Genomic DNA, 25805 nt, shown 5'->3' on the forward strand with positions numbered 1-25805 from the left:
AGTTTCCCAAATTACATTAGTCCCAGTATTTAGCCAATATCCCTGTGAACCTTTCCTATTCGTGTACCTGTCCAAATGTCCTTTAAATATGGTCACTCTACCTGCATCTTCCTTCTCCAGTTCATTCCACAGGCATGGATAGAGTAAGTAGACAAGGTCTTTTCCCCAGGCTTGGGGAGTAAAAAAACAGAGGACGTTTCATCACCATAGTAGGTAACGTCTTCAGTGAGCAGCTGAATGAAGTGCTGGTGGTGTAGCCCACTTTCTATTTATATGTTTGAGTTTCCTAGGGTTGGTGATGTCATTTCCTGTGGTGACATTATTTCCTATAGTATGTGTATATCTATGTGAGTGTACTGTGCATGTCTGTGTGCATATATGTGAATACTGTGTGTGTATATGTACATTTATATATGTACATGTGCATTTTTAATTTAAAATGGTAGGTCAGTAGAAAATACACCACAAATACCAGGGTGTGTCAGTAAAAGTGCCTGACGCTATTCAAGTTCACACACTGTCTATTCCTTGCCTTAATTAGAAACTTACCTTGTGTGAGAAATTGTCCTATACCCATAAGCTCATAGAATCGTGGACTGTCTGTAACACAGAGGGAGGCCATTTAGTCCACAATGTCCGTGCTGGTCAGTGAAGAGCTGCCTGGCATTAATGCCACATTCCTGCATTTGGTCAATAATCCTGCAGGCCATGACGTTTAGAACATAGAACATAGAATAATACAACGCAGAACAGGCCCTTTGGCCCTTGATGTTACGCCGACCTCAACTTGTCCCCCTATACTGTCCCAAAATCATTCATGTGCTTATCTAAGGATTGTTTAAATCTCTCTAATGTGGCTAAGTTGACTACATTAGCAGGTAGGGCATTCCACTCCCTTACCACTCTCTGCCTCTGACATCTTAAACCTATCACCCCTCCATTTGTAGTTATGCCCCCTTGTACACGCTGACATCACCATCCTAGGAAAAAGACTTTCATTGTCTACCCTATCTAATCCTCTGGTCATCTTGTATGTCTCTATCAAATCCCCTCTTAGCCTTCTTCTTGCCAATGAGAACAGATTCAAGTCTCTCAGCCTTTCCTCTTAAGACCTTCCCTCCAGACCTGCCAACATCCTGGTAAAACTCCTCTGTACCTTTTCCAATGCTCCCATATCCTTCCCGAAATATGGGGACCAGAACTGTACACAATATTCTTAAGTGTGGCTGCACCAGCGTTTTGTATAATTGCAGCATGATATTGTGGCTCCGGAACTCATTTCCTCTATGAATGAAACCTAACACACCATATGCCTTCTTAACAGCACTATCCACCTGGGTGGCAACTTTCAGGGATCTATGTACATGTACACCAAGATCCCTCTGCGCATCCACACCACCAAGAATCTTTCCATCGACCCAGAACTCTGCCTGTTATTCTTCCCAAAGTGCATCACCTCACATTTAGCTGCATTGAACTCCATTTGTCACCTCTCAGCCCAATTCTGCAGTTTATCCAAGTCCCCCTGCAACCTGTAACATTCTTCCACACTGTCCACTACTCCACCGACTTCAGTATCGTCGGCAAATTTACTTATCCATCCACCTATGCCTGCGTCTAAGTCATTTATAAAAATGACAAACAGCAGTGGTCCAAAACAGATCCTTGTGGCACACCACCAGGCTAAATATTTTCCATCAACCAGCACTTGCTGCCTTCTTTCAGAAAGCTAGTTTCTAATCCAAACTGCTAAATCACCCGCAATTCCATGTCTCTGCATTTTCTCCAACAGCCTACCATGTGGAACCTTATCAAAGGCTTTACTGAAGTCCATGTATATCATGTCAACAGCCCTACCCTCATCTACATGCTTGGTCACCTTCTCAAAAAACTCAATGAGGTTTGTGAGACATGACCTGCCCTTGACGAAACCATGTTGACTATCTGAGATCAAATTGTTGCTTGCTAGATGATTATAAATCTTGTCTCTTATAATCCTTTCTAAAACCTTTCCTACAACAGAAGTAAGGCTCACTGGTCTATAATTACCTGGGTCATCTCTACTGCCCTTCTTGAACAAGGGCACAATATTTGCAATCCTCCAGTCCTCTGGTGCCAAACCTGTAGACAATGATGACTCAAATATCAAAGCCAAAGGCTCTACTATTTCTTCCCTAGCTTCCCAGAGAATCCTCGGATAAATCCCATCTGAGCCAGGGGACTTATCTACTTTCACGCCTTCTAGAATTGATAACATCTGTTCATAATTAACCTCAATCCTTTCTCATCTAATATCTCGTACCTCATTCTTCTCCTCTACAAGATTCTCCTTTTCCTGAGTGAAACCGATGAGAAATCCCAGAAATCCCACCTCTCCCATCTCCACAGGGTCCACACTCTACTTCCCACTTCTGTCTTTGACTGGCCCTATTCCTCCCCTAATCATCCTTTTATACCTCCCATACCTATAGAAAGCTTTAGGGTTCTCCTTTATTCTATTTGCTAAAGACTGCTTGTGCTCTCTCCTTGCTCTTCTTAACTCTCCCTTTAAATCCTTTCTAGTTGATCTGTAACTCTCCATTGCCTCATCAGAACCATCTTACCTCATCAACACATAAGTCTCCTCATTCTTCGTAACAAGAGATGCGATTTCTGTAGTAAACCACGGTTCCCTTCCCTTATCACTTCCTCCCTGCCTGACAGGGACATACCTATCGGTTCCTTAAACCAGCTCCACATTTCCATTGTCTGCATCCCCTACATTTTGCTACCCCCATTCTATGCATCCTAATTCCTGCCTAATTGCATTATAATTGCCCTTGCCCCATCGATAACTCTTGACCTGTGGCATGTACCTATCCCTTTCCATCGCTAAACTAAACGTAACGGAATTATGGTCAGTCTCTCCAAAGTGCTCACCTACAACTAACTCAAACACCTGGCCTGGTTCATTACCAAGCACCAGATCCAATGTGGCCTCCCCTCTTGTCGGCCCTTCGACATACTGTGTCAGGAAACCCCCCCTGTACACATTTGACAAAAACTGATCCATCCGACGTACTAGAGTTATAGCATTTCTAGTCAATGTTGGGGAAGTTAAAGTCCCCCATAATGACCACCCTGTTCCTTTCACTTCTACCTAGGATAATTTTGCTAATCCTCTCTTCCACCTCCCTGGAACTCTGTGGAGGCCTATAAAAAACTCCAAGCAGTGTGATCTCTCCTCTCCTGTTTCTAACCTCAGCCCACACTACCTCAGTAAATGAGTCTTCATCAAAAGTTCTCTCAGCTACTGTTATACTATCCTTGACTAAAAAAGCCACACCTTCCCCTCTTTTACTGCCTTGCCTGTTCATAATGAAATATCTAAACCCTGTAACCTGCAACATCCATTCCTCATCCTGGTCTATCCATGTCACCAAAATGGCCACTATATCGAAATCCCAGGTACCTATCCGTGCTGCAAGCTCACCTACCTTATTTCGGATACTTCTGGCATTGAAATAGACACACTTCAAACCACTTTGCTGTCTGCCAGCACATTTCTGTGACCCTGAAATCCTGTCCCTGTCCTTCCTACTCTCATCCTCCTGTGCACTACAACACCTCCAGTTCTCAACCCCCTGTTGAGCTAGTTTAAACCCACCCGAATAGCGCCAGCAAATTTCCCACCCAGGATATTAGTACCTTCCTGGTTCACGTGAAGACCCGTCCTGTTTGTACAGGTCCCACCTTCCCCAGAATGAGCCCCAATTATCCAAGAACCTGAAACCCTCCCTCCTGCACCATCCCTTGCAGCCACGTGTTCAGCTGACATCTCTCCCTATTCCTTGCCTCGCTATCATGTGGCACGATAACAAACCAGGGATAACAACTTTGTTTGTTCTAGCTCTCAGCTTCCACCCAAGCTCCCTGAAATCCTGCTTTACATCCCTGTCCCTCTTTCGACCTATGTCGTTGGTACCTACATGGACAACGACTTGAGGCTGGTCGCCCTCTCCCTTCAGGACCCCAAAGATACGATCCGAGACATCACGGACAATATGGATATCGCGTTTAAATGGATATCAAAGAACTTTTTAAAAAATGTTGAGTATTTTTGCTTCAGGAGGTAAGTAAGTTCTAGTTGCCTCCCAACCTCCATACAAAAGATCTGTTTCCGCATCTGCTCCCTCATGTTTCTGCCAATTACTTTAAATATGTAACTCCTGCTCTTTGGCCCTTCTGCTTAGTTAAAGTAGGTCATTCCTATTTACTCTATCTCAACCCCTCATAATTTTACACACCTCAATTAAGTAATTCCTCAGCCTCCTCTTCCATGTCTTTACATCATTTTAGATCATTAATGGGCTCGTCGTTACAGTGATTTGATTTGAACTTGAGTGCATTTCCATTTTGAAATATGAGTCACTTTTAATCAGTGCAGAAAACTTCAGTTTAAACATATAAAAAGATGTTCACCTCAGGGTAGGGGGAAGGGAGGGTGACAGAGGAAGCCAATTAATGGAAAGATGGAGTGAAGAGAGACAAGTCTGAGCATTTCTGGGTTGTCTGTGCATTTTTGATCTCAAAAAGGTGGCACAGTGGTTAGCACTGCTGCCTCACAGCACCAGAGACCCGGGTTCAATTCCCGCCTCAGGCGACTGACTGTGTGGAGTTTGCACGTTCTCCTCGTGTCTGCGTGGGCTTTCTCCGGGTGCTCCGGTTTCCTCCCACAGTCCAAAGATGTGCAGGTCAGGTGAATTGGCCATGCTAAATTGCCCGTTGTGTTAGGTAGGGGTAGATACAACGTGTCCTTGATATGTATGTACCGATCAGGCAGGAAAGAAATGGTCGTGTGAGGGAGCCTTGGTTGACGAGGGAGGTTGAATGTCTAGTAAAGAGGAAGAAGGAGGCTTACATAAGGTTGAGGAAACAAGGTTCAGACAGAGCAGTGGAGGGATACAGGATAGCCAGAAGGGACCTGAAGAAAGGGATTAGGAGAGCTAAGAGAGGGCATGAAAAATCCCTGGCGGATAGGATCAAGGATAACCCCAAGGCATTCTATGCGTATGTGAGAAACCTGAGAATGACGAGAACGAGGGTAGGTCCGATCAAGGACAGTGGTGGGAGACTGTGTATTGAGTCGGAAGAGATAGGAGAGGTCTTGAACAAATACTTCTCTTCAGTATTTACGAACGAGAGGGACTGTATTGTTGAAGAGGAGAGTGTGAAACGGACTGATAAGCTAGAAGAGATATCTGTTAGGAAGGAAGATGTGTTGGACATTTTGAACAACTTGAGGATAGACAAGTCCCCCGGGCCTGACGGGATATATCCTAGGATTATGTGGGAAGCAAGAGAGGAAATTGCAGTACCGTTGGCAATGATCTTCTCGTCTTCACTGGCAACGGGGGTGGTACCAGGGGACTGGAGAGTAGCGAATGTTGTGCCCCTGTTCAAAAAAGGGAATAGGGATAACCCCGGGAATTACAGGCCAGTTAGTCTTACTTCTGTGGTAGGCAAAGTAATGGAAAGGGTACTGAGGGATAGGATTTATGAGTATCTGGAAAGACACTGCTTGATTAGGGACAGCCAGCACGGATTTGTGAAGGGTAGGTCTTGCCTTACAAGTCTTATTGAATTCTTCGAGGAGGTGACCAAGCATGTGGATGAGGGTAGAGCAGTGGATGTAGTGTACATGGATTTTAGTAAGGCATTTGATAAGGTTCCCCATGGTAGGCTTATGCGGAAAGTCAGGAGGCATGGGATAGAGGGAAATTTGGCCAATTGGATAGTAAACTGGCTAACCGGTCGAAGTCAGAGAGTGGTGGTAGATGGTAAATATTCAGCATGGAGTCCAGTTACAAGTGGAGTTCCGCAGGGATCAGTTCTGGGTCCTCTGCTGTTTGTAATTTTTATTAATGACTTAGAGGAGGGAGTCGAAGGGTGGGTCAGTAAATTTGCAGATGATACAAAGATAGGTGGAGTTGTGGACAGTGAGGAGGGCTGTTGTCGGCTGCAGAGGGACTTAGATATGATGCAGAGCTGGGCTGAGGAGTGGCAGATGGAGTTCAACCCTGCCAAGTGTGAAGTTGTCCATTTTGGAAGAACAAATAAGAATACGGAATACAGGGTTAATGGTAGGGTTCTTGGTCAGGTGGAGGAACAGAGGGATCTTGGGGTCTATGTACATAGATCTTTGAAGGTTGCCACTCAGGTGGATAGAGTTTGTAAGAAGGCCTATGGAGTATTATCGTTCATTAGCAGAGGGATTGAATTCAAGAGTCGTGAGGTGATGTTGCAGCTGTACAGGACTTTGGTTAGGCCACATTTGGAGTACTGTGTGCAGTTCTGGTCGCCTCACTTTAGGAAAGATGTGGAAGCTTTGGAGAGGGTGCAGAGAAGATTTACCAGGATGTTGCCTGGAATGGAGAGTAGGTCGTACGAGGATAGGTTGAGAGTTCTCGGCCTTTTCTCGTTGGAACGGCGAAGGATGAGGGGTGACTTGATAGAGGTTTATAAGATGATCAGAGGAATAGATAGAGTAGACAGTCAGAAACTTTTTCCCCGGGTACAACAGAGTGTTACAAGGGGACATAAATTTAAGGTGAAGGGTGGAAGGTATAGGGGAGATGTCAGGGGTGGGTTCTTCACCCAGAGAGTGGTGGGGGCATGGAATGCGCTGCCCGTGGGAGTGGTAGAGTCAGATTCATTGGCGACCTTTAAGCGGCATTTGGATAGGTACATGGATGGGTGCTTAATCTAGGATAGAAGTTCGGCACAACATCGTGGGCCGAAGGGCCTGTTCTGTGCTGTATTGTTCTATGTTCTATGTTCTATGTAGGGGTATGGGTGGGTTGCGCTTCGGCGGGGCAGTGTGGACTTGTTGGGCCGAAGGGCCTGTTTCCACACTGTAAGTAATCTAATCTAATCTAATGTGGTTTATGCTATTTGCTGTGCCAGCGTTACAGTTAACATTGAACAGGCCATCATTCCTTTAGCAATTTTAAATCTGTTTTTCCATCATTTTTATTTCCACGTGAGGTAATCCAGGCTGAGAAACAATGTGTTTTGGGGAAATGTTCTGTTCTAACCTTCAATGCAATTTTGTTCTGGTGCCAACAGAGCATTTCCATCAAAAACTCTGAGTGACTGGATCTGTTCATGGTTTGTCATGAAGGTCCTTCAGTTCAGCTTTTAATTACTGGTCATTTGAAAAGCCAGTGTTCACAGTGTATTGGCTTATCTGCGTACTCATGTGTTCATTGAGTGCTGTGGTGTGAGACTGAGCGGAAAGAACTGAACCCATTCAGTCTCAAGGGGATGCCTTCAAAGGTACACAGTGCTGAGGCAGTGAGACTGATACTGCAGATGAAGAGCAGATGCATTAACCAGACTCAGACGTTGTGTCAGCACCATAGTGCTGAGCCTGAGCTCTGTTCTGCAGCCAGTAACTCACTGTTCCGTGATACAGTACATCAGTGAGATAAGTCTCTTCTCTCCAGAAAAGACATCTGCCTATTGCAGATGCCTAAGGAATTATTCGGCTGAATCCATGAATGTGACCTTGGAGTGCATTTCACTGCTGAATTAACAATCCTTTATAGTTCCACACCGATCTTTTTAAGTATGTACTCCCCTGAGGTGAATGACAATGTCAAACTTATTTGCACCTTATTATATCAGTCCTTTGACGTGCTGACAGAAGTTAGAATACTGGGTGAACCAGAGTGGAAGACTGAAACTGTCTTGTATTTTTGCCCATGCATTTTAGACATAAATATTAAATTGTCTTTCGGATTTTCATGCCTCAATTTCTCTTTTGGCTTTTTTACTCCATTCTATGTCTCTCTTTCTCTTCTCTCTCTCTCTCTCTCTCTCTCTCTCTCTGTTGTGCTCACATATTCTGAATTGTCTCTCTATCACTGATTCTTGTCTCATTATTTCTGGTCCCTCAAAGAAAAACACGCACTGCCTTTTCTTCATAACTCTGGATGATCATGCTGTGGCCCAGTTATGGTTGCTATGGGAGCAGCTGTTCACATTGCTGGAGAGGTTTTCATATTCAATACAAGCACAGATCTCAAGAGCCACCTGACCTATTCACATTCCTGCAGAGTTTCCCTGCCATTCTTAGGAGTTTGCTACAAACTCAGTCTGATGGATCTGGTTTTCCTTTACTGTGAGGTGGTAAGGGCAGGACATTGGGTGTGGGGGGGGTGGGGGCGGGCGGGGGGGGAGGTGGGGGGTGGAGGTAGAAAGTGAGGACTGCAGATGCTGGAGTTCAGAGTTGAAAAATGTGGAGCTGGAAAAACACTGCAGGCCAGGCAGCATCCGAGGAGCAGGAGAATCGACCTTTCGGGCATAAGCCCTTCTTCAGGATGGGTGGAGGGTGGAGGTAATGCCCTCATAAATGATTCAAGTCATTCTGCCTCCTGTCACTGAACAAACTCAGATATTTCACCTGCTACAATCTCCCCCACCTCTTCCCAATTGGGCAGGCAGAAGAACTGAGACCCCCGCAGTTCTGCTGAATGATATGGGAGTCGTTCACTTGTACAATCCAGATATCGCACGCTTCCATCAATCCGTTGATGTCGAGTTCCTGTCAAGGGAGTGATCGATACAAATTCCTTCCTTTCAAAAACACTTGCTCGCACTGTGATATTATGGAATCTGTCAGCAGATCAGCTCTCACCGTTCCTATCCACATCTCCCACTTCGCTCATTTATGAACGAAGTCTTTGCCATCCATTAATTTACTGTTAGTGTTTGTATTGCCGTCACGGGCTTGATAGAAACCTGGCTGAGATTCCCCAGAACTCAAGCCTTGCTCCTGCGTGTACCTTCCCACACTTGTCCTATCTCAACCGTCGTGGTGACAGTGTCGATTATGTTTTTTGCAGATGTCACACCTTGTACTGACCCCACTCCTTTGTCACTTTGTCTTCTTTTTGGGTATTTTAACCAGCTTCCATCTACTTTAGAATCCTCTCTCACCTTCCCAAGTGCAATACAAATTTCTCATTGAAATATCCTCGCTGCACTGTTCACTCAGACTCTGCACCAGAAGACTTCACCAAAAGATGATTCCAACCCCTGTCTCAACCCTTAAAGCACTCATTTGTCTGATTATTACTCCTTGATCTTTCCGTAAATGTGAAATCCTGAACCTGTGTTCACAGTCAGCTCTTTGGTCTCACCATCTCCAGGGGCCTCACAACTCCCATCGTATCAGTCAGAGATGACACCATTCCTGATCACTACCTTGTCCTTCTCCACTCTCAAATCCCTTCCGTATCCAAACCCGACCATGTCCTCATCTGAAATGAACAAGAACAGAAATTGCTGGAGAAACTCAGCAGGTCTGGCAGCTTCTGTGGAGAGAAACGAGAATTAACATGTGAAGTTCTCTGACCCTGCCTCAGAACTCTGCCTTGAGATAAAACTATTCCCTAGTTCACTTAAACTTTCCAGTGTCAAACTTCCAATTTCAGCCCTGTGTTCATCATGCAACCCTTGAAGATATCCACTGTCATCTACTTCTGGCATTTTGGGGAATCCTGGTTTTAATTCCACTCTTGGTTGTTGTGCACTCAGTTGTTCTGGTCCAGCAATCTGGAAGTTTCTCCCTATCAGCATCTGTGTATCTCTCCCTTTCCTTTTAAAAAAAAACACATGGGCACATCACTGCTTGCAGTTCCTTTCCCAGTCACGCACCATCCTAAGTTGTAACTTTCTCATCATTCCTTCACTACCTGGAAATGTGGTGAAGAAAGGTTCAGTAGAGGCATTCAAGGGGGAATTGGATGATTATTTGGATAGAAATGATATGCAGGAATAAGGGGAAGAGGCAGGAGTCAATAGACTTGGTACAATGGACCGAATGGCCTCCTTGTGCGCTGTAACAATTCTGTAAAAATTCTACAACAATGCTTCTTAAAGACTACCTTGGTAATTTAACTTTTAACCATAAGAGGTACAGTTCGTAAGTTTGCAGATGATACCAAAATTGGAGGTGTAGTGGACAGCGAAGAGGGTTACCTCAGATTACAACAGGATCTTGATCAGATGGGCTAATGGGCAGAGAAGTGGCAGATGGAGTTTAATTCAGATAAATGTGAGGTGCTGCATTTTTGGAAAGCAAATCTTAGCAGGACTTATAAACTTAATGATTGCTGAACAAAGAGACCTTGGAGTGCAGGTTCATAGCTCCTTGAAAGTGGAGTTGCATATAGATAGGATAGTGAAGAAGGTGTTTGGTATGCTTTCGTTTATTGGTCAGAGTATTGAGTACAGGAGTTGGGAGGTCAAGTTGCAGCTGTACAGGACATTGGTTAGGCCACTGTTGGAATATTGTGTGCCAGTTCTGGTCTCCTTCCTATTGGAAAGATGTTGTGAAACTTGAAAGGGTTCAGAAAAGATTTCCAAGGATGTTGTCAGGGTTGGAGGATTTGAGCTATAGGGAGAGGTTGAACAGGCTGGGGCTGTTTTCCCTGGAGCGTCGGAGACTGAGGGGTGACTTTATAGAGGTTTATAAAATCATGAGGGGCATTGATAGGATAAATAGACAAAGTCTTTTCCCTGGGGTTGGGGAGTCCAGAACTAGAGGGTGAAAGAGGAAAGATATAAAAGAGACCTAAAGGGCAACGTTTTCATGCAGAGAGCAGTACGTGTATGGAATGAGCTGCCAGAGGAAGTGGTAGAGGCTGGTACAATTGCAAAATTTAAGAGGCATTTGGATGGATATATGAATAGAAGGGGTTTGGAGGGTTATGGGCCGGGTGCTGGTAGGTGGGACTAGATTGGATTGGGATATCTGATCGGATATCTGTATGGGTTAGACCGAAGGGTCTGACTCCGTGCTGTGCATCTCTATGACTCCCTGACTCGATTTGCCTGACAGCTCTCTAATGTCGCTGACTGTCACGTTTTGCTTCGTAACACTGTGGTGAAATGCCTTGACACATTTTATTCTGTTAAAGGTGCCGTGAAAAGTTGTCATGATGCAAGAACATATTGAGCAAGGGAAAGATTTCCAAGCTGAACTGCTCAGCTACACAAATTTACCCAACAGCCTGAACTATCTAAAATCTCAGCTGTCACAAGCTTTTACCTAAGTTGCGCAGGTCATCGTAAACAGCTGTTATAGCTGCAGTGTGAGGGCATGCTGCCAAATTATGCAAATTTTGTAAAAAATGGTTTTGCTATTTCAGTTGTTTGATTGTATAATATAATTGTAATGGTGGATTTAACTAAATAAACAGTGACTGTGATATGCATATATACACTGAGAAAGTGCTACATCATTTTAATTCAGTCAGCCTGAACATTGTTTTGCTTAAAGAACACATTTTCCAGAAGGATCCGATGGGTAAAATCAGAAGCACATATCATAGAGATGATGCAAGAATATGAAATGAATTTAGCAGTCAAGGAGCCATTCCTTCTGAGAATATAGAAAGGCTCAAGAGCCTCTGGTGATTTCTTTTGATGTGGAAGCTGGACAGATATTAAAGGGATACACTTAAGCACTTGGCTCCCATAGGAATGTGCAGGAAATTACTTTGAGAAGACTGTTAGAAGAAATAATTACATTGTTTTAGCAATGGAAATTAATAGGAGTTGCATTTTCTACTGATTAAATGCTGCAGTTTCTTGAAACCTTAATTTCAGAATTAGGGGAGCAAGGACTAGGTATATTGTTACAGTGAAAGGCTTAGAGTGACAGAAGGCAAAAGTTGGACCACAACTTTACAAATGTTCTTTGCCACAATTCCAGACAAGTACTACAATGCCTGCTGCATTGAAAGACAGGCAATAGTAACAACAATGCTTTGTATTTGCATAGTACTCTGCATCTGTAATGGATGAGAGCACGTTAAATTGGAACGGGTGCACACTAAGCGAGATAAAAAGAATATTCTGACGAAGGACCATTAAATGATTCTTGGAAGGTTTTGGAGATAAGATATATTCGTGATGTAGCTCTGGGAAGTATCTCATGAACCCTTAAGCTTAGTAGTTGAAAGATTCACAAGCATCCATGCCACCGTGGGCAGCACGGTGGCACAGTGGTTAGCACTGCTGCCTCACAGCGCCAGAGACCCGGGTTCAATTCCCGCCTCAGGCGACTGTCTGTGTGGAGTTTGCACATTCTCCCCATGTCTGCGTGGGTTTCCTCCAGGTGCTCCGGTTTCCTCCCACAGTCCAAAAATGTTCAGGTTAGGTGAATTGGCCACGCTAAATTGTCCATAGTGTTAAATGTAGGGGAATGGGTATGGGTGGGTGCGCTTCGGCGGGTCGGTGTGGACTTGTTGGGCCGAAGGGCCTGTTTCCACACTGTAAGTAATCTAAATAGTCATCCAGTTTAAGAAGTCTCGATGAGATTGAATGCGATTATTTCGATTGTGTTGGGAGATTTAAAGGTAGGCAAGTTAATTGGCTGGGAGGTGGTTAGCAAGAATAACTTGCCAATGAGGGAATAATGGAGTGTGGAGAATGAGTCATGGAAGCTTGGATAAAGGCTTAACGGAATTGTCAGTCTTCCGCTTAGTTTTGGGGTCCACCCAATTTAGGTGTTAATTAAGGTCACATTGTTGGCAACCTCATTTCGTGCAGAATTTAGCCATTTGTGTGTCACAATAAAAACAGGGTTGGTGACGATTCGCCACGGCAGATTCGCTGCCGATGATTAGCCACTGCCGGTTCGCCACCAGCGTTTCTCCACTGGGGTCGTTTGACCTCTGGAGACTAGTCACCCCCGGAAATATATATATGAACTGATTGCTTTCCCTCCCACCTGTTCTTTCATACTTTCAGTCCCCTTTATTTATACAACTACATACTATGTATTGATAAAAAATGAGGCAAAATAAATATCATTTCATTGATTAATTCTAACTTCAGGAAAACATTCTCTCATAGCACTGATATAAAACCATCGTTGTAAAACTTCTTATTTCCACGTTTAGTAATAATTTCTATCTCCATGCTAAAAATTCCTGTTCCAAAACTACAAGCTTTTAAAAAACTCTCCTGTAATGAAAAGAAGTTGTTACTGAAACAACGCAAACACTATATTCAAAATATACGAGTTACTTGTGGTGGCGAATCGTCTTCAGTAGCCAGTGGGTGGTGGCTAAGCGTTCTCGGTGGTGAAAGGGCAGTGGTGAATCATACTGTGGCGAATGGTCCCATCCCGATAAAAACAATCCAAACTTGTAACTCATAAATTGCCAGTTGGTGTGTGTGTGAAGTTGGCGTACGTTAGAGGTAGGTGAAAAGATACAATTTTCTCTTGTGGGATTGGGAGCAACACTTCATGATCACAGTTCAAGCTCAGAGAGAAAGCTTGAAGCATTTACTTTTGCTTAGAGGCGAGTAGAAATCTAACATTCCCTCGCTGGAATGTTTAGGTGCTTGGGTCATAGGAACCTTCGAGACTGACCGACATTTGTAAGGAGAAGGGATAAGAAGTAAAGATGGGAAAAGGGAGTTGACGTGATCCAGTTGCATGACGAGATAGTCCTGAGGGATTGAATGACCAACCCATGTTGCTAATGTTCTCGGTTGCTTTACTGATAACTTCTACCATCTTGGTTATGTTAAGAATTTGCTGGAGCCAGAAGGCTGACACAGTGCTGCTGAAGACAGCCGCATCTCAAAAATATTTGCATTCTAAAGATCACAACAAGGAAGCCACATCAGTTTCACAAGCAACAAGCTGGCAACTTTGCTGAGAGAAGACATTCTTCCTGCAGTTGTTTGCTGTATCCCTCGCATCATGTTTACAATGACCAATGATAACCAACGCCTCTGGATCTATATATACCTCATTTCCAGGCGACTGCTGTTCATGCAGAAGCCTAAACAATGACACGATGGCCACCGGAGGCACCTAGCCAACACCTGTCATTTATTTGGAGCCTCTGCTGCTTCAGTTACCATTGATCTGCTGTGGCTTGGCTGGTACAGAGGGCCGTGGGTTCAACTCCCAGTTAAGACACTTAGAGCCATAGAGATGCACAGCATGGAAACAGACCCTTCAGCCTAACTTGTCCATGCTGACCAGATATCCTAGATAAATCTAGTCGCATTTACCAGCATTTGACCAGATCCCTCCAAACCCTTCCTATTCATGTACCCACTCAGATGCCTTTTAAATGTTGTAATTATACCAGCCACTACCACTTCCTCAGGTAGCTTATTCCATACACACGCCACCTTCTGCATGAAAACGTTGTCCCTTAGGTCCCTCTCACATTAAACCTATGTGCTGTAGTTTTAGACTCCTCCACCCCAGGGAAAAGACTCTGTCTATTTACGCTATCCATGCGCCTCGTGATTTTGTAAACCTCTATAAGGTCACCCCTCAGCCTGTGATGCTCCAGGGAAAATAGCCCCAGCCTACTCAACCGCTCTTTATATCAAACCCTCCAACCCTGGCAACATCCTTGTACATCTTCCCTGAACCCTTTCAAGTTTCACAACATCCTTCCTATAGCAGGGAGACCAGAACTGATGCAGTCTTCCAATAATGGCCTAACCAAGGTCCTGTACAGCCGCAACATGACCTCCCAACTTCGATACTAAAGTTGCACACACAATCCAGGTTTACAGTCTTGTGTTGGAAGTGGCGTCTTTCATGTGAGGCATTAGACAGTCACCTTTTGTGCCCCTCAGATGGGCCTTTAAAAAAACCATACAGTACTGTTCTTGGTGTAGAAGAAAGGTCTTCCTAGTAGCTTAGCCAATATTTATCATTTGGTTAACACTATTCAAATTATCTGACCATTCTTACTTTAGTTATGGGAGGTTGGCTGGCGTTTGCTGCATTAAAATAATGATTGCTTTCTTTTTTAAAGCAAGCACTTCTGTGGTTGTGAAGAAATTTGGGTCCAGCTGACGTGCTCAAAGGTGCTACATGTATGTACACTGTCATTTAATTTACTAGTTATCCAGCCAGATGAATACACAAACCTGCAGATGGCTTCTAGAGTCCAATCTCTAGAGAGTGGCCAGGAACGAGAACTCAACTGTTTCTTCTTTTCTAAATTTTCTTGCCGAGCATCAGGGGAACTCTAACATCTCCTCAGCTGACAACTGGAATCAAACTGACTTTGTTCCTGCACCTGACAGCTAAGGCATCTCACCCTGTGAAGTATTTCTCAACAGAGCTAGGAGATGAGCAGACCCGTTGTAAAAGTTGCTCTTGGGCAAGGACAGGGAAAAACAGTTGATTTATTTTTAAAAACTATGTAAAAAATGGCATCAGTGGTGATTTGTTTTTGGTAAGCTGGTGTTTCTGAGTTTTGGCTGGGAGGCCAGTTGAAATAAATTTGGGTGAGTGATTCAGTCATATTTTATCATGTTACTTTATGGAATCAGTGAATTTTTAATGACTGCCTGTAAGACTGGTTTTCACAAGACTGATGGTGAATTTCCCATGAATGGTCCAGAAATGTTCATTTGTCTACGAGTTCAAAGGAGAAAATCCAACCAAGGGGTTGTGATACCATCACAAGGAGAGATTTACACCAACTAAAGTAACCCCAAATCTCTGGGCCTCTTTATTTTCCCTAATGCATAACAGTTAGTGAAGGAGTTCGCAATGGTAAGAAGTAGTTTCAGTCTTTACAGCTTTTTCTTATTTGGACGTTAGACCTCAGGAAATATTACAGTGAGTGCATACAATAAAACCATAACAGCCATTGCATGAACATGGTCATAATCTGGTAAGAATGATTCTATAGATAATGCTATAGATAATTGTAAGAAGTTATTCTGTGACAGTATAACTCATTAATAATATTTGAGCAGCATTTGAAATTAAGAACAGGCTGTTGTTCACTGCAGTAATGTGTTGTGCCTCAAGTTAAACCGTAATATTTCTGGTAAAAACAATGACTGCAGATGCTGGAAACCAGATTCTGGATTAGTGGTGCTGGAAGAGCACAGCAGTTCAGGCAGCATCCGAGGAATATTTCAGGTATTAAAGCAGCCTGCAAAATATAGTGGACCATTGTGGGCCAGAGTAAACCAAAGCTATGGGAGAAAAAATGGGCGTAAAGAATCGCTTTAATCCCACCAGTGTCATTTCTGCTGCACAAAAGTTATTCAAGCTTTAGTAAAAGTTGCACCTCTGCATTCACTGCTTGGATTAGAGGGTTTGAGTTGCAAGGAGAGGTGAGACATACTCAAGATTGCTTTCTCTGGAGCGGTGGAGGCTGAGGGGACACTTATTAGAAGTCTATAAAATTATGAGGTGCATAGATAGGGTTGATAGTCACAATCGTTTTTTCCCAGAGTTGATATGTCTAATACGTGGGGGCATGCACTGAAGATGAGAGGGGGAAAGCTCAAAGGGGATGCAAGGGGCAAGTTTTTTTACACAAAGTGGTAGGAGTTTGGAACGCACCGCTCAGGGTGTGGTGCTGGAGGCAGATAGGTAAAAGGGCATTTAAGGGCTTTTGAGATAAGCACATGAATATGCAAGGAATGGAGGGGTATGGACCAAGGGCAGGCAGGAGGGATTTGTTTAATTTGGCGTCACATTCGGCACCCATTCCTGTGCTGTACTGTTCTATGTTCAATAGTCGAAAAGAAAAGAAACTTGAGCTTGCCGTTCATTATAGAAGGTATTTGCTTAAACCCAGCCATCGGATTAAACAGTGTGCTGGTGTAACACCATGGACACCAGGATTACATTGCGCTGAGGCCACGATGTGCAGATTTGGTTTCTGACAGGATACCAAATACGCTTGTCTGGGAATAATACTCCTCTCGACTGCTGTTCCACTGATCGCCACTGCTTAAGAGCTTCCCCTGACAATGCGTATTAGCCAGTGTGAATACAGACAGTCAACCACTTGTGCAGTCAGTACTTTCCTCTCTGGTTGTCTCCAAACAGTTTGAAGCACATCTGATGAAGCTGGCTAAACTTCAGTATCCATGGTGCATGTTACTTCTATTGTTGTGAAATTATGTTGGTTGTTGCCTCCACTGTGTCCTATCGCTGCAAAGACAACCTTTAATTAATTCCTTGTGTTGTATTGGGAATGCAGCCAAGTGGCATTCATTCAGGATTTTGCTCAGATGTTCAATCATGAGCTCATTCTCTATATCCGATAAGTCCACCTACTGAGTCATGTCACCAGGCCAGCAGACAAACAGAAACCTTTTTCACTGAGAAGTAGGTGATACTGTAGATTAAGGTCTTCAACATCTGGGAGAAAGTCTTTGTCTGAGGTTTTCCGTAGGAAATGAGCTTCAGGAATCTCAGCCCAGTTCCAAGTGAACAAAAGCACTACCTGCATTTTAACTGCCGACCGCCAAGCGTATGAGCAGAAATCCTGCTTGGAAAAAGGGTGGTATAGTAGCTCAGTGGTTAGCACTGCTGCCTCACAGCGCCAGGGACCTGGGTTCGATTCCAGCCTTGGGTGACTATCTGTGTGGAGTTTGCACATTCTTCCTGTGTCTGCATGGGTTTCCTCAGGGTGCTCCAGTTTCCTCCCACAGTCCAAAGATGTGCAGGTTAGGAAAATTGGCCGTGTTAAATTGCCCATAGTGTTCAGGAATGTGTAGGCTAGGTGCATTTAGGGTAGGGGTAATGGGTGGGTACGATACTCTTCAGAGGATTGATATGGACTTGTTGGGCCAACTGGCCTGTTTCCACACTGTCGGGATTCTGTTGAGATTCTAAATTAGCCATTCTGTCCATTGCGATTGCTACGCAATTCAATGAGATCTGATCTCATCTGATAATCCTCACCTCCACTTTCCGGCTTCTTTCCCATATCCTTGATTCTCCTACTGATTAAAAATAGGCCTATCTCAGCCAAGCACATGTCACTTAATGACCCAGCCTCTATAGCCTTCTGTGATAAAGAATTCCTCAGATTCACTACTCTCTGAGAGAAGAAATTCTCCTTGTTTCTGACTTCAATAGGTGATTCCTATTTCTGAGATTGTGCCCTCTGGTCCTAGATCTCCCAATATCTCCATTTCTGCTTGATCAAGCCTTTTAAGAATCTTGAATGTTTCAAAATAGTCTCCTGTCAATATTATAAACTTCATGGAGTACAAGCCCAACCGAATCAGTTGCTCCTTATAAGTAAATCCCTCCATACCTGGGATCAAGCGAGTGATCTTCCTCCAATGCAAGTACAGCTTACCACCGAGAAGGGGATCAAAACTGTTCACACTATTTCAAGTGTGGTCCCACTAGAGCCTTGTATACGTCTCGCAAGACTTCCCTTTATAAACTCTTTTCAAATAAAGGTGAATATTCCTTGTGCATTCCCTATTTCCTGCTGACTGTCTATACTAGCGTTTTGTGTTTTGTACATGAGGACTCCCAAACCCTTCTGTAGGTTTGTGCAATCTTTCTCCAGTTAAATGATATTTAGCTCCTTTAATCTTCTTGCCAGTGTGTATAACCACACATTTTCCCATATTATAGTCCATCGACCAAGCTTTTGCCCATTCATGTAACTCCATCTAAGTCATCATTATATATTGAATATAACTGGGGGCCAGCACTGATCCCGGTAGCACTCCACTAGTTACAGGATGCCATGCTCAAAATGACACCCTGAACCCAACTCTCTGTCTTCAATCAGTTACCCAATCTGTTCTCCATTCTAGTAAACAACCCCTAACACCATGGCTCCTTACTAAGTAGTTTATCATGAAGTACTTTGGAAATCCAAATCTAATGCATCCTCTGATACCTGTTTATATGTCCTGATTGTTAATTTTTCAAGTAATTCTCACAAATTTGTTAGGCATGATGTGCCCTTCATTAAGCCATGCTGATTTTGCCTGGTTATGTTATGGATTTCTAAATACTCACCTATTATATCCTTTCATTCTGACTGGAGATTACTTAAGCTCTTTAACAATCTCCTGAACTTGGAACAGCAGAAGACAAACATACTACCAATGTACCAACAGCTACAAAGTATGGGATAGATTAATTAAAAATAGTGTAAGCAAAATCAACAAAAAACAATACGAGTTTGCAGGATGATTTAAAATGCTTAATCCTTCAGTAACAGTCTGTCTGAACTCATCCTTTGATCCTTAAACAATGACTTCTTCTGGGACATTTCTTCATTGTCTCTCTAATGCTATCTTGATAGCTCAGAAGCACTAGCAGAGAGGGAACCTGGTTTTTCCAGCCCTCACCCTTTGAAGTTTATCTCAAAGGAAAATAAATTTTAAAAGGGCAGCTCCCATACTGTGTCAGTCATCCCTAAAACAACAGTGATTTTCTGCATAACTTGGGACCATTAGATGTCAAAATAGAGATTGAGAGTGAGAGGTAGACCGTGGAGGAGGTGATGTCATGACCTGTTAGCTAAGCTTGGAAGAAAGGCTATTGTACTGTGGATTGCGAGCTAACGAAAAATTATCCAGAGCGTGCAACAGTGATAAGAGTACCTTCCATGAAAAATGTGATCTAGCCCTGTGCTAAGTGTCTTCAGGTTAATTTAACACTCAACAGACCTCAAAATGTTTGATGTATGTGAATTCATTCTCGGTGTATAGGCACAGTATTGCATCATTAATGTCTACATTCAAAGAAAACAAGAAGATTTATTTGAGACCGTCTCGGGCAGTGCAAAACACAACACAGCTACAGAAGTATCTTTGTGGTCGGGAATGAGTATCCAGCTATAAAGTACATGTCGTTTTAGCTTGTAATTTCCAAAATAAAAAGGAAGAAATAAGTACATCATGCAACGTCTTATCATATGAGTCGGTTCATTAATCTATTTAAAATCCGCACCCACCTATTTCTCACCACAGTCATAGAGTTATATAGCATGGAAATGGACCTTTCGGTCCAACTCAGATATTCTAAATTAATCTAGCCCCATTTCCCAACATTTAGACTATATCCCTTTAAACCCTTCCTATTCATGTACCCATCCAGATGCCTTTTAAATGCTGTAATTGTACTAGTCTCCACCACTTCCTCCGGCTGCTCATTCCGTACACATACTACCCTCTGTGTGAAAAGGTTGCCCCTCAGGTCCCTTTTAAATCCTTCCCCTCTCACTTTAAACCTATGCCCTCTGGCTTTAGACTCCCCTGCCCTAGGAAAAGGACCTTGTCTATTCACCCTATCCATGTTCCTCATGTTTTTATAAACCTCTATAAGGTCACCCCTCAGCCTTTGACGCTTCAGGGAAAACAGCCCAAGTCTTTTCAACCTCTCCCTATAGCTCAAACTCTCCAACCCTGGCAATATCCTTGTAAGTCTTTTCTGAACCCTTTCAAGTTTAACAATATCTTTCCTATAGCAGGGAGACCAGAATTGAATGCTATATTCCAAAGTAGCCTAACCAATGTCCTGTACAGTTGCAACATGACTTCCCAACTTTTATAGTCAGTGCACTTCAGTTCAGCTCTCTCTGAATCCCTCCTGTTACAATCCCAGCTGATGGTAATACCGGACAAGTCAGATCCCAAAGGCTTGATCGTACAAAAGCTTTATTTTTGCTCTTTGTTTCTTGCGGTGATCAATCACTGAACATGCTTTCAAGAGGTTACCAGTTTCTCCTTCACAAAAGAACATCAAAGTTTATCTCACAAAAGGAAAGATCATGAATGATACAGTATTTGGTTGAAATAGTCTTACAAGCATTGGTGAAAAAGATTCAATCCTTTTACCCTCAGCAACAACCATACAGATATTCAAACTCAGCAAAGGGTCACCCTGTTTCCACTTTAAAGTTCCTTGCTTCGTGAGCGTGGCTATAATTGGTATCTTTTTAGCAAATTCACTTAGCATTATTTCTTTGAGCCACGTGCTTTCCTATTCACATAGCTCACTTCTTTCTTAACACAGGTTTCTCAAATCCTCTTCCAGACCCTTCTGATTGTGAAGCATTTCTCTTACAGACATTAGGTTACCCAGGATTTCTTTCCTTATGCTATGACTATTTGAAGACTGTTAAACTGCACTGCTGTTGTTGCGCTCTCTGAAAGAGCTGCTTTTTCTCTCAAAGAAACCTATAAACTGATTGACCTTCTAAATGGTTCTATCTTTCTAAACTAACTTGTTTCTGCTTCTGTCTATGACATCTTGTTACTAGGCTATAGCTTACTTTTCATTCTTTCTGTCTACCCTTGTTTCTAATGCACTGAGCTATTTACCTCAGTTTTAAAAGTCTCATTTAAATGATTATAAACAAATTTAGAGATAACCCAATAACACTCTCAAAACTCAGAAATGAAACTGAGTGGAATGTTCTAGGCTTCTGAGCAATGAGGACTATTCCAAGATTTGTGGCAAAATCAGCTGAGCAACCCATCGAGGCCCATCTTAATGTCAGCAGAATCTCTCTCCATCTTTTATGCTGTTGACAAGTGGCACTGCAGGATTCTTGACTCTGAGTGGTGAGTTCCAATTCAGAGTTGCTGCCACAGCTTGACTCAGCTTTCTATCTGAAACATTGATTCTCCTGCTCCTCGGACACTGCCTGACCTGCTGTGCTTTGTCAGCGCCACTCTTTTTGATCTTAGAAATGTTCCTCATCCACGAACATTGGTATTCTGCATTTGCCAACCCCTCACTACCATCATAGCAGCTCTCCAATACAGTGGCAGAGTACAGATTTGCACAATGGCAACAAGGTTTGATAGGCAATGGCAAGGGCTCATAGTGTGCAAGGACAAGCACGCAGTTGAAGGTTTGGACCAAGTTGCACCTCAGGGCTGTTCGCTTGCTCACTTAGTGCTCACACACGCACGTAGCTCCTAACTGCTTGCTCCCTACCGCTATGCCATGTCTTGCCAATCAGTGCAGATACCCAATCAGACAGCTTGCCTTGATGGTCCAGGCCTCAGTTAAGGGAGTGGACATGTTGCTGCATGGCAGTGTGCCATGTCAATCTCACAGCTGGCCAGTGTGCCAGCTGTTTATATGGCAAGCAAAGGCATGTGTCATAAGCAGGCAGCCATGTCTCAAAGTCTTTGGGGCATGGGCTTAGTGAACTCAATGGAGGCACTGATCAGTCATGGGGTCGATAGTGCATTTGGAGAGATGTGTGCATCATTTTAATTTATGCCTATTAATTTCAAAAAGACACAAACGTTTTTTTTGAAAAGGAGCAATGGTCATCTAATGGGTAGGATGCTCCAATGGGCTGAACAGCCACTTTGCAGGGATTCTATGCACTGTAGGGATTCTATGAGTCAGTGATTTCATGTAAAGATTGGAAGGTTGCCAGTGTACCATCATGATTCAAGTTATCCTGACATCTGTGATTGGAACAATACTGACTGTCTGACTACAGAAGTCTTGTCAAAGTACTTAGAAAATCAAAGTGTGATCTGACAAGCCAACTTCGTTTTACAAGAATGAAATCATGTTTCACAAATTTATCAGTCTTTTTTATTTCGTGGGTTTGATGAAAATGAACCTGTTGATAGGTTGCAAAAGGTATTTGATAAGGTGCCACACAAAATCTTAATAAAACTAGGGCTTATGGAGTTGGAGTGGTACACAAGCATGGACAGGGATCAGTTATCAAACAGAAAGCAGTGAGTAAGAATAAATGGGGCATTTTCAAATCAGCAAGCTGTAACTGGAAGAGTGTTATAAGGATCAGTGCTTGAACCTCAGCGATTTATAATCTGTATTAGTGTCTTAATCAAAGAGGTTAAGAATAAAATATCTGAGATCATTGAAAATACAAAGTGAAGATATCGCAAAAAGATTGCAAACGGATATAAACAGACTAAATGACCGGGCACTGAGATGCCAGATGGAAAAATGTGAGGTTAATAATTTTGGCAACAAAAATAGAAAATCAGAACATCTTTTAAAAGGTGTCAGACTTGTAAATGTTGATATTCAGAGTGACTTGGATGTACTCATACATGAAAAGTTAACTTGCAAGTACAGCACACGAGTAGGAAGGTAAATGAGATGTTGGTCTTTATTGCAAGAAGGCTGGAGTACAAGAAAAAATAAGTCTTGTTACAGTTTTATAGGGCTTTGAGACCACACCTCAAGAGCCAGGTACAGTTTTGAACTCCATATTTAATGTAGGCTACAAGTACGTTGAAGGTGATGTTTACTGGCCTGGATTCTGAGATGAGAGCATTGTCTTGTGATATATGTTGAGTAAATCAGGTCTGTATTCTCTCGGGTTTCATTGAGATTCTGAAGAAATTTGACTGGATAGACGGCGAGAGGCCGTTTCCCCTGGACTGGGGATCCCAGACGCCACTGAGTCTTGGGATAACCAAGTCGGACAACAATAAGAGATTTATTTTCTCAAAGGGATGTGAATACTACCTGCCCCAGAGGTTTTTGAATGCTCCATCAGTGAAAATGTTTAAGGCTGATATAGATGGATGGTTTTTTTCTGAGGAAATCAAGGGATAAGACATGTGGATGGGAAAGTAGAGTTGAAGTTGAGGATCAGACATGATCGTATTAAATTGCAGAGTGGGTTTTAGTGAGGCGGCATATGTTCCTGTTTCCAGTGCTCTTAATGGGTCATTTTAACCTTGTCTGAATAGTTAGATCAGTGGAAGTTAATATTGGATGGATTGTAAAGTATATGGCTGAAATGATCCTGTTGGTACCCTGCACAGTGGCTTAGATTTAAATTATGGTTCATGAGGAAAAGTTTCAAGGTTTTAGATTAGATTCCCTTTAGTGTGGAAACAGGCCCTTTGGCCCAACAAGTCCACACCAACCCTCTGAAAAGTAACCCACCCAGACCCATTTCCCTCCGACTAATGCACCTAACACTATAGGCAATTTAGCATGGCTAATTCATCTGGCCTGCACATCTTTGGATTATGGGAGGAAACCGGAGCACCTGGAGGAAACCCCCGCAGACACGGGGAGAATGTTCAAACTCCACACAGACAGTCGCCTGAGGCTAGAATCAAACCTGGGATTCTGGTGCTGTGAGGCAGCAGTGCTAACCACTGAGCCACCATGCTGTGACAGTTTGAGTTGGGGGGTTGCATCAAAGAGAGGTGTAAGGGCAAGTATTGCTGGCTTCCTCCTTTCCAGTTGCCTCTAGCATGTTTAGCCGTGCTGAGGGCGGGAGAGTCAAGAGCAGCAGATATTTTCCAGTATTTCTGCTGACGTCACAATGCTGCTAAAGCTTTGATGCTCCGTGTGATCCACAACTAATGCAACAGCCAAATCTTGAATCTGGCCTAAAATGAGGATTATCCTCTTTTTCACCCCCTCGTGCCCTTCATGCAATCTGCAGTGGCCTGATTTTACTGCTGCCTTAACCCAATGATGCTAAAGCCAATTGCAACATCCCAAAAACACCCACGCCTCTCCTGATCCCCAGTAACTTGCAGCATCCTCCCAGGTAGCAGACTCAATTCAAAACCTGTCACGCCCTGTTGCTTTAAGGTTGGGCCATTTACTGCTCGAGTTGACTGAACCATGGTGCTTTCAACACCATATATGGTAACTAAACGCTTCTACTCTGTTTTGCAGATCAGGTACCGAAGGGACATTGACACCGAGGCTGCTGCTCAGCGAGTAAGAACAATCGGAACTAACACCACAGCCAGAATCCGAGATCTTAAACCCCACACACGTTACTATGTAGAAGTCAGGGCCTACAACAAAGCAGGAGTTGGACCTTCGAGTCAACAAATTGCAATCACGACAAGGAAAGCACGTATGTATCATTTGATTGCTGTGAGATTTTAGCATCATCTTTACTGAAGATGTGGCTGTTGGTTGTTCTACAGTTTATCATCTCCACTTCTATTGTATCAGCTTGGCTGAATAAATGCTTTCTCACTTGTGAGCCAGGAGGTTGGGTGTTCAAGATCTGTTCATCATTCCAGCTGACAGCAATATGAGAGTGCTGCAGTGTGAAAACAGTATGAAAACTGCTCTAGGTTAAAGTGGGTAGTGGCTCTTGCAACAAGGAGCCCTCACAGAAAGGGGACCAGACGTTTCAGTGGGAAAGCCCTTCACATGTGACTCTGGACCCACAGCAATCTGCTTGGCCCTTAACTGCCCTCTGAAATGGCACTAGAGGAGGAGAAATCACAAATATCCCTTTCCTCAATGATGGGGAAGCCAGTACATCAATGTAAATGATGAGGCTGAAGCATTTGCAGCAATCTGAGTGGATGATCTACCTCAGCATTTTCCAGTTGTCCTCAGCATCACAGGTGCCATTCTTCAGCCAATTCGATTCAGTTCCATGTCATGTGGGAATCGTGGGAAAACTCTTCACTGGATGAAGTCATACTTAGCGCAGAGGAAGATGGCTGTGGTTGTTGGAGGTCAGTCCTTTCAGCTCCAAGATATCGCTGCAGGAGTTCCCCAGGGTAGTGTCTTAGGCTGAACCATCTTCAGCTGATTCATCAATGACCTTCTCTCCATTATAAGATCAGAAGTGGGGATGTTCGTTGATGATCGCACAATGTTCAGTACCATTCATGAGTCCTCAGATTTTGAAGCAGTCCATGTCCCAGTGCAGGAAGACCTGGACAATATCCAGGTTTAATTCAATATTTGTGCCAGGAAATGTCCATCTCAAACAAGAGAGAATCTAACTACCTCTCCCCTTGATTTTTAGTGCCAATACTATTACTGAATACCATGCTATCAGCCTCCTGTGGTTTACTATTGACCAGAAACTGAACTGGACTTGCCACATAAATGCCGTGACTGCAAGAGAGGTCAGAGGTTAGCAGTACTCTGCGAGTTACTCACTTCCCGACTTTCCAAAGTCTGTCCACCATCTACAAAGCACAAGTTAGACATTGTTAGAATACTCCCCACTTACCTGGATGGGTACAGATCC

General features: G+C 43.4%; 1 protein-coding gene across 9 annotated transcripts in view; it reads left to right on the forward strand.

Annotated features, from left to right (window-relative positions):
* Window positions 1-25805, forward strand: part of cntn1b (contactin 1b) — a 750295-nt gene that overhangs the window by 634616 nt on the left and 89874 nt on the right. For all 9 annotated transcript variants that reach the window (XM_072552560.1, XM_072552558.1, XM_072552559.1 and 6 more), the window contains one exon: window positions 24476-24662. In XM_072552560.1, coding sequence (XP_072408661.1) covers window positions 24476-24662 — 187 coding nt within the window. The remainder of the gene's footprint in view (window positions 1-24475; window positions 24663-25805) is intronic.

The sequence above is a fragment of the Chiloscyllium punctatum genome, chromosome 32 (assembly GCF_047496795.1).
Source record: "Chiloscyllium punctatum isolate Juve2018m chromosome 32, sChiPun1.3, whole genome shotgun sequence".
In the NCBI taxonomy this organism is placed as follows: Eukaryota; Metazoa; Chordata; class Chondrichthyes; order Orectolobiformes; family Hemiscylliidae; genus Chiloscyllium; species Chiloscyllium punctatum.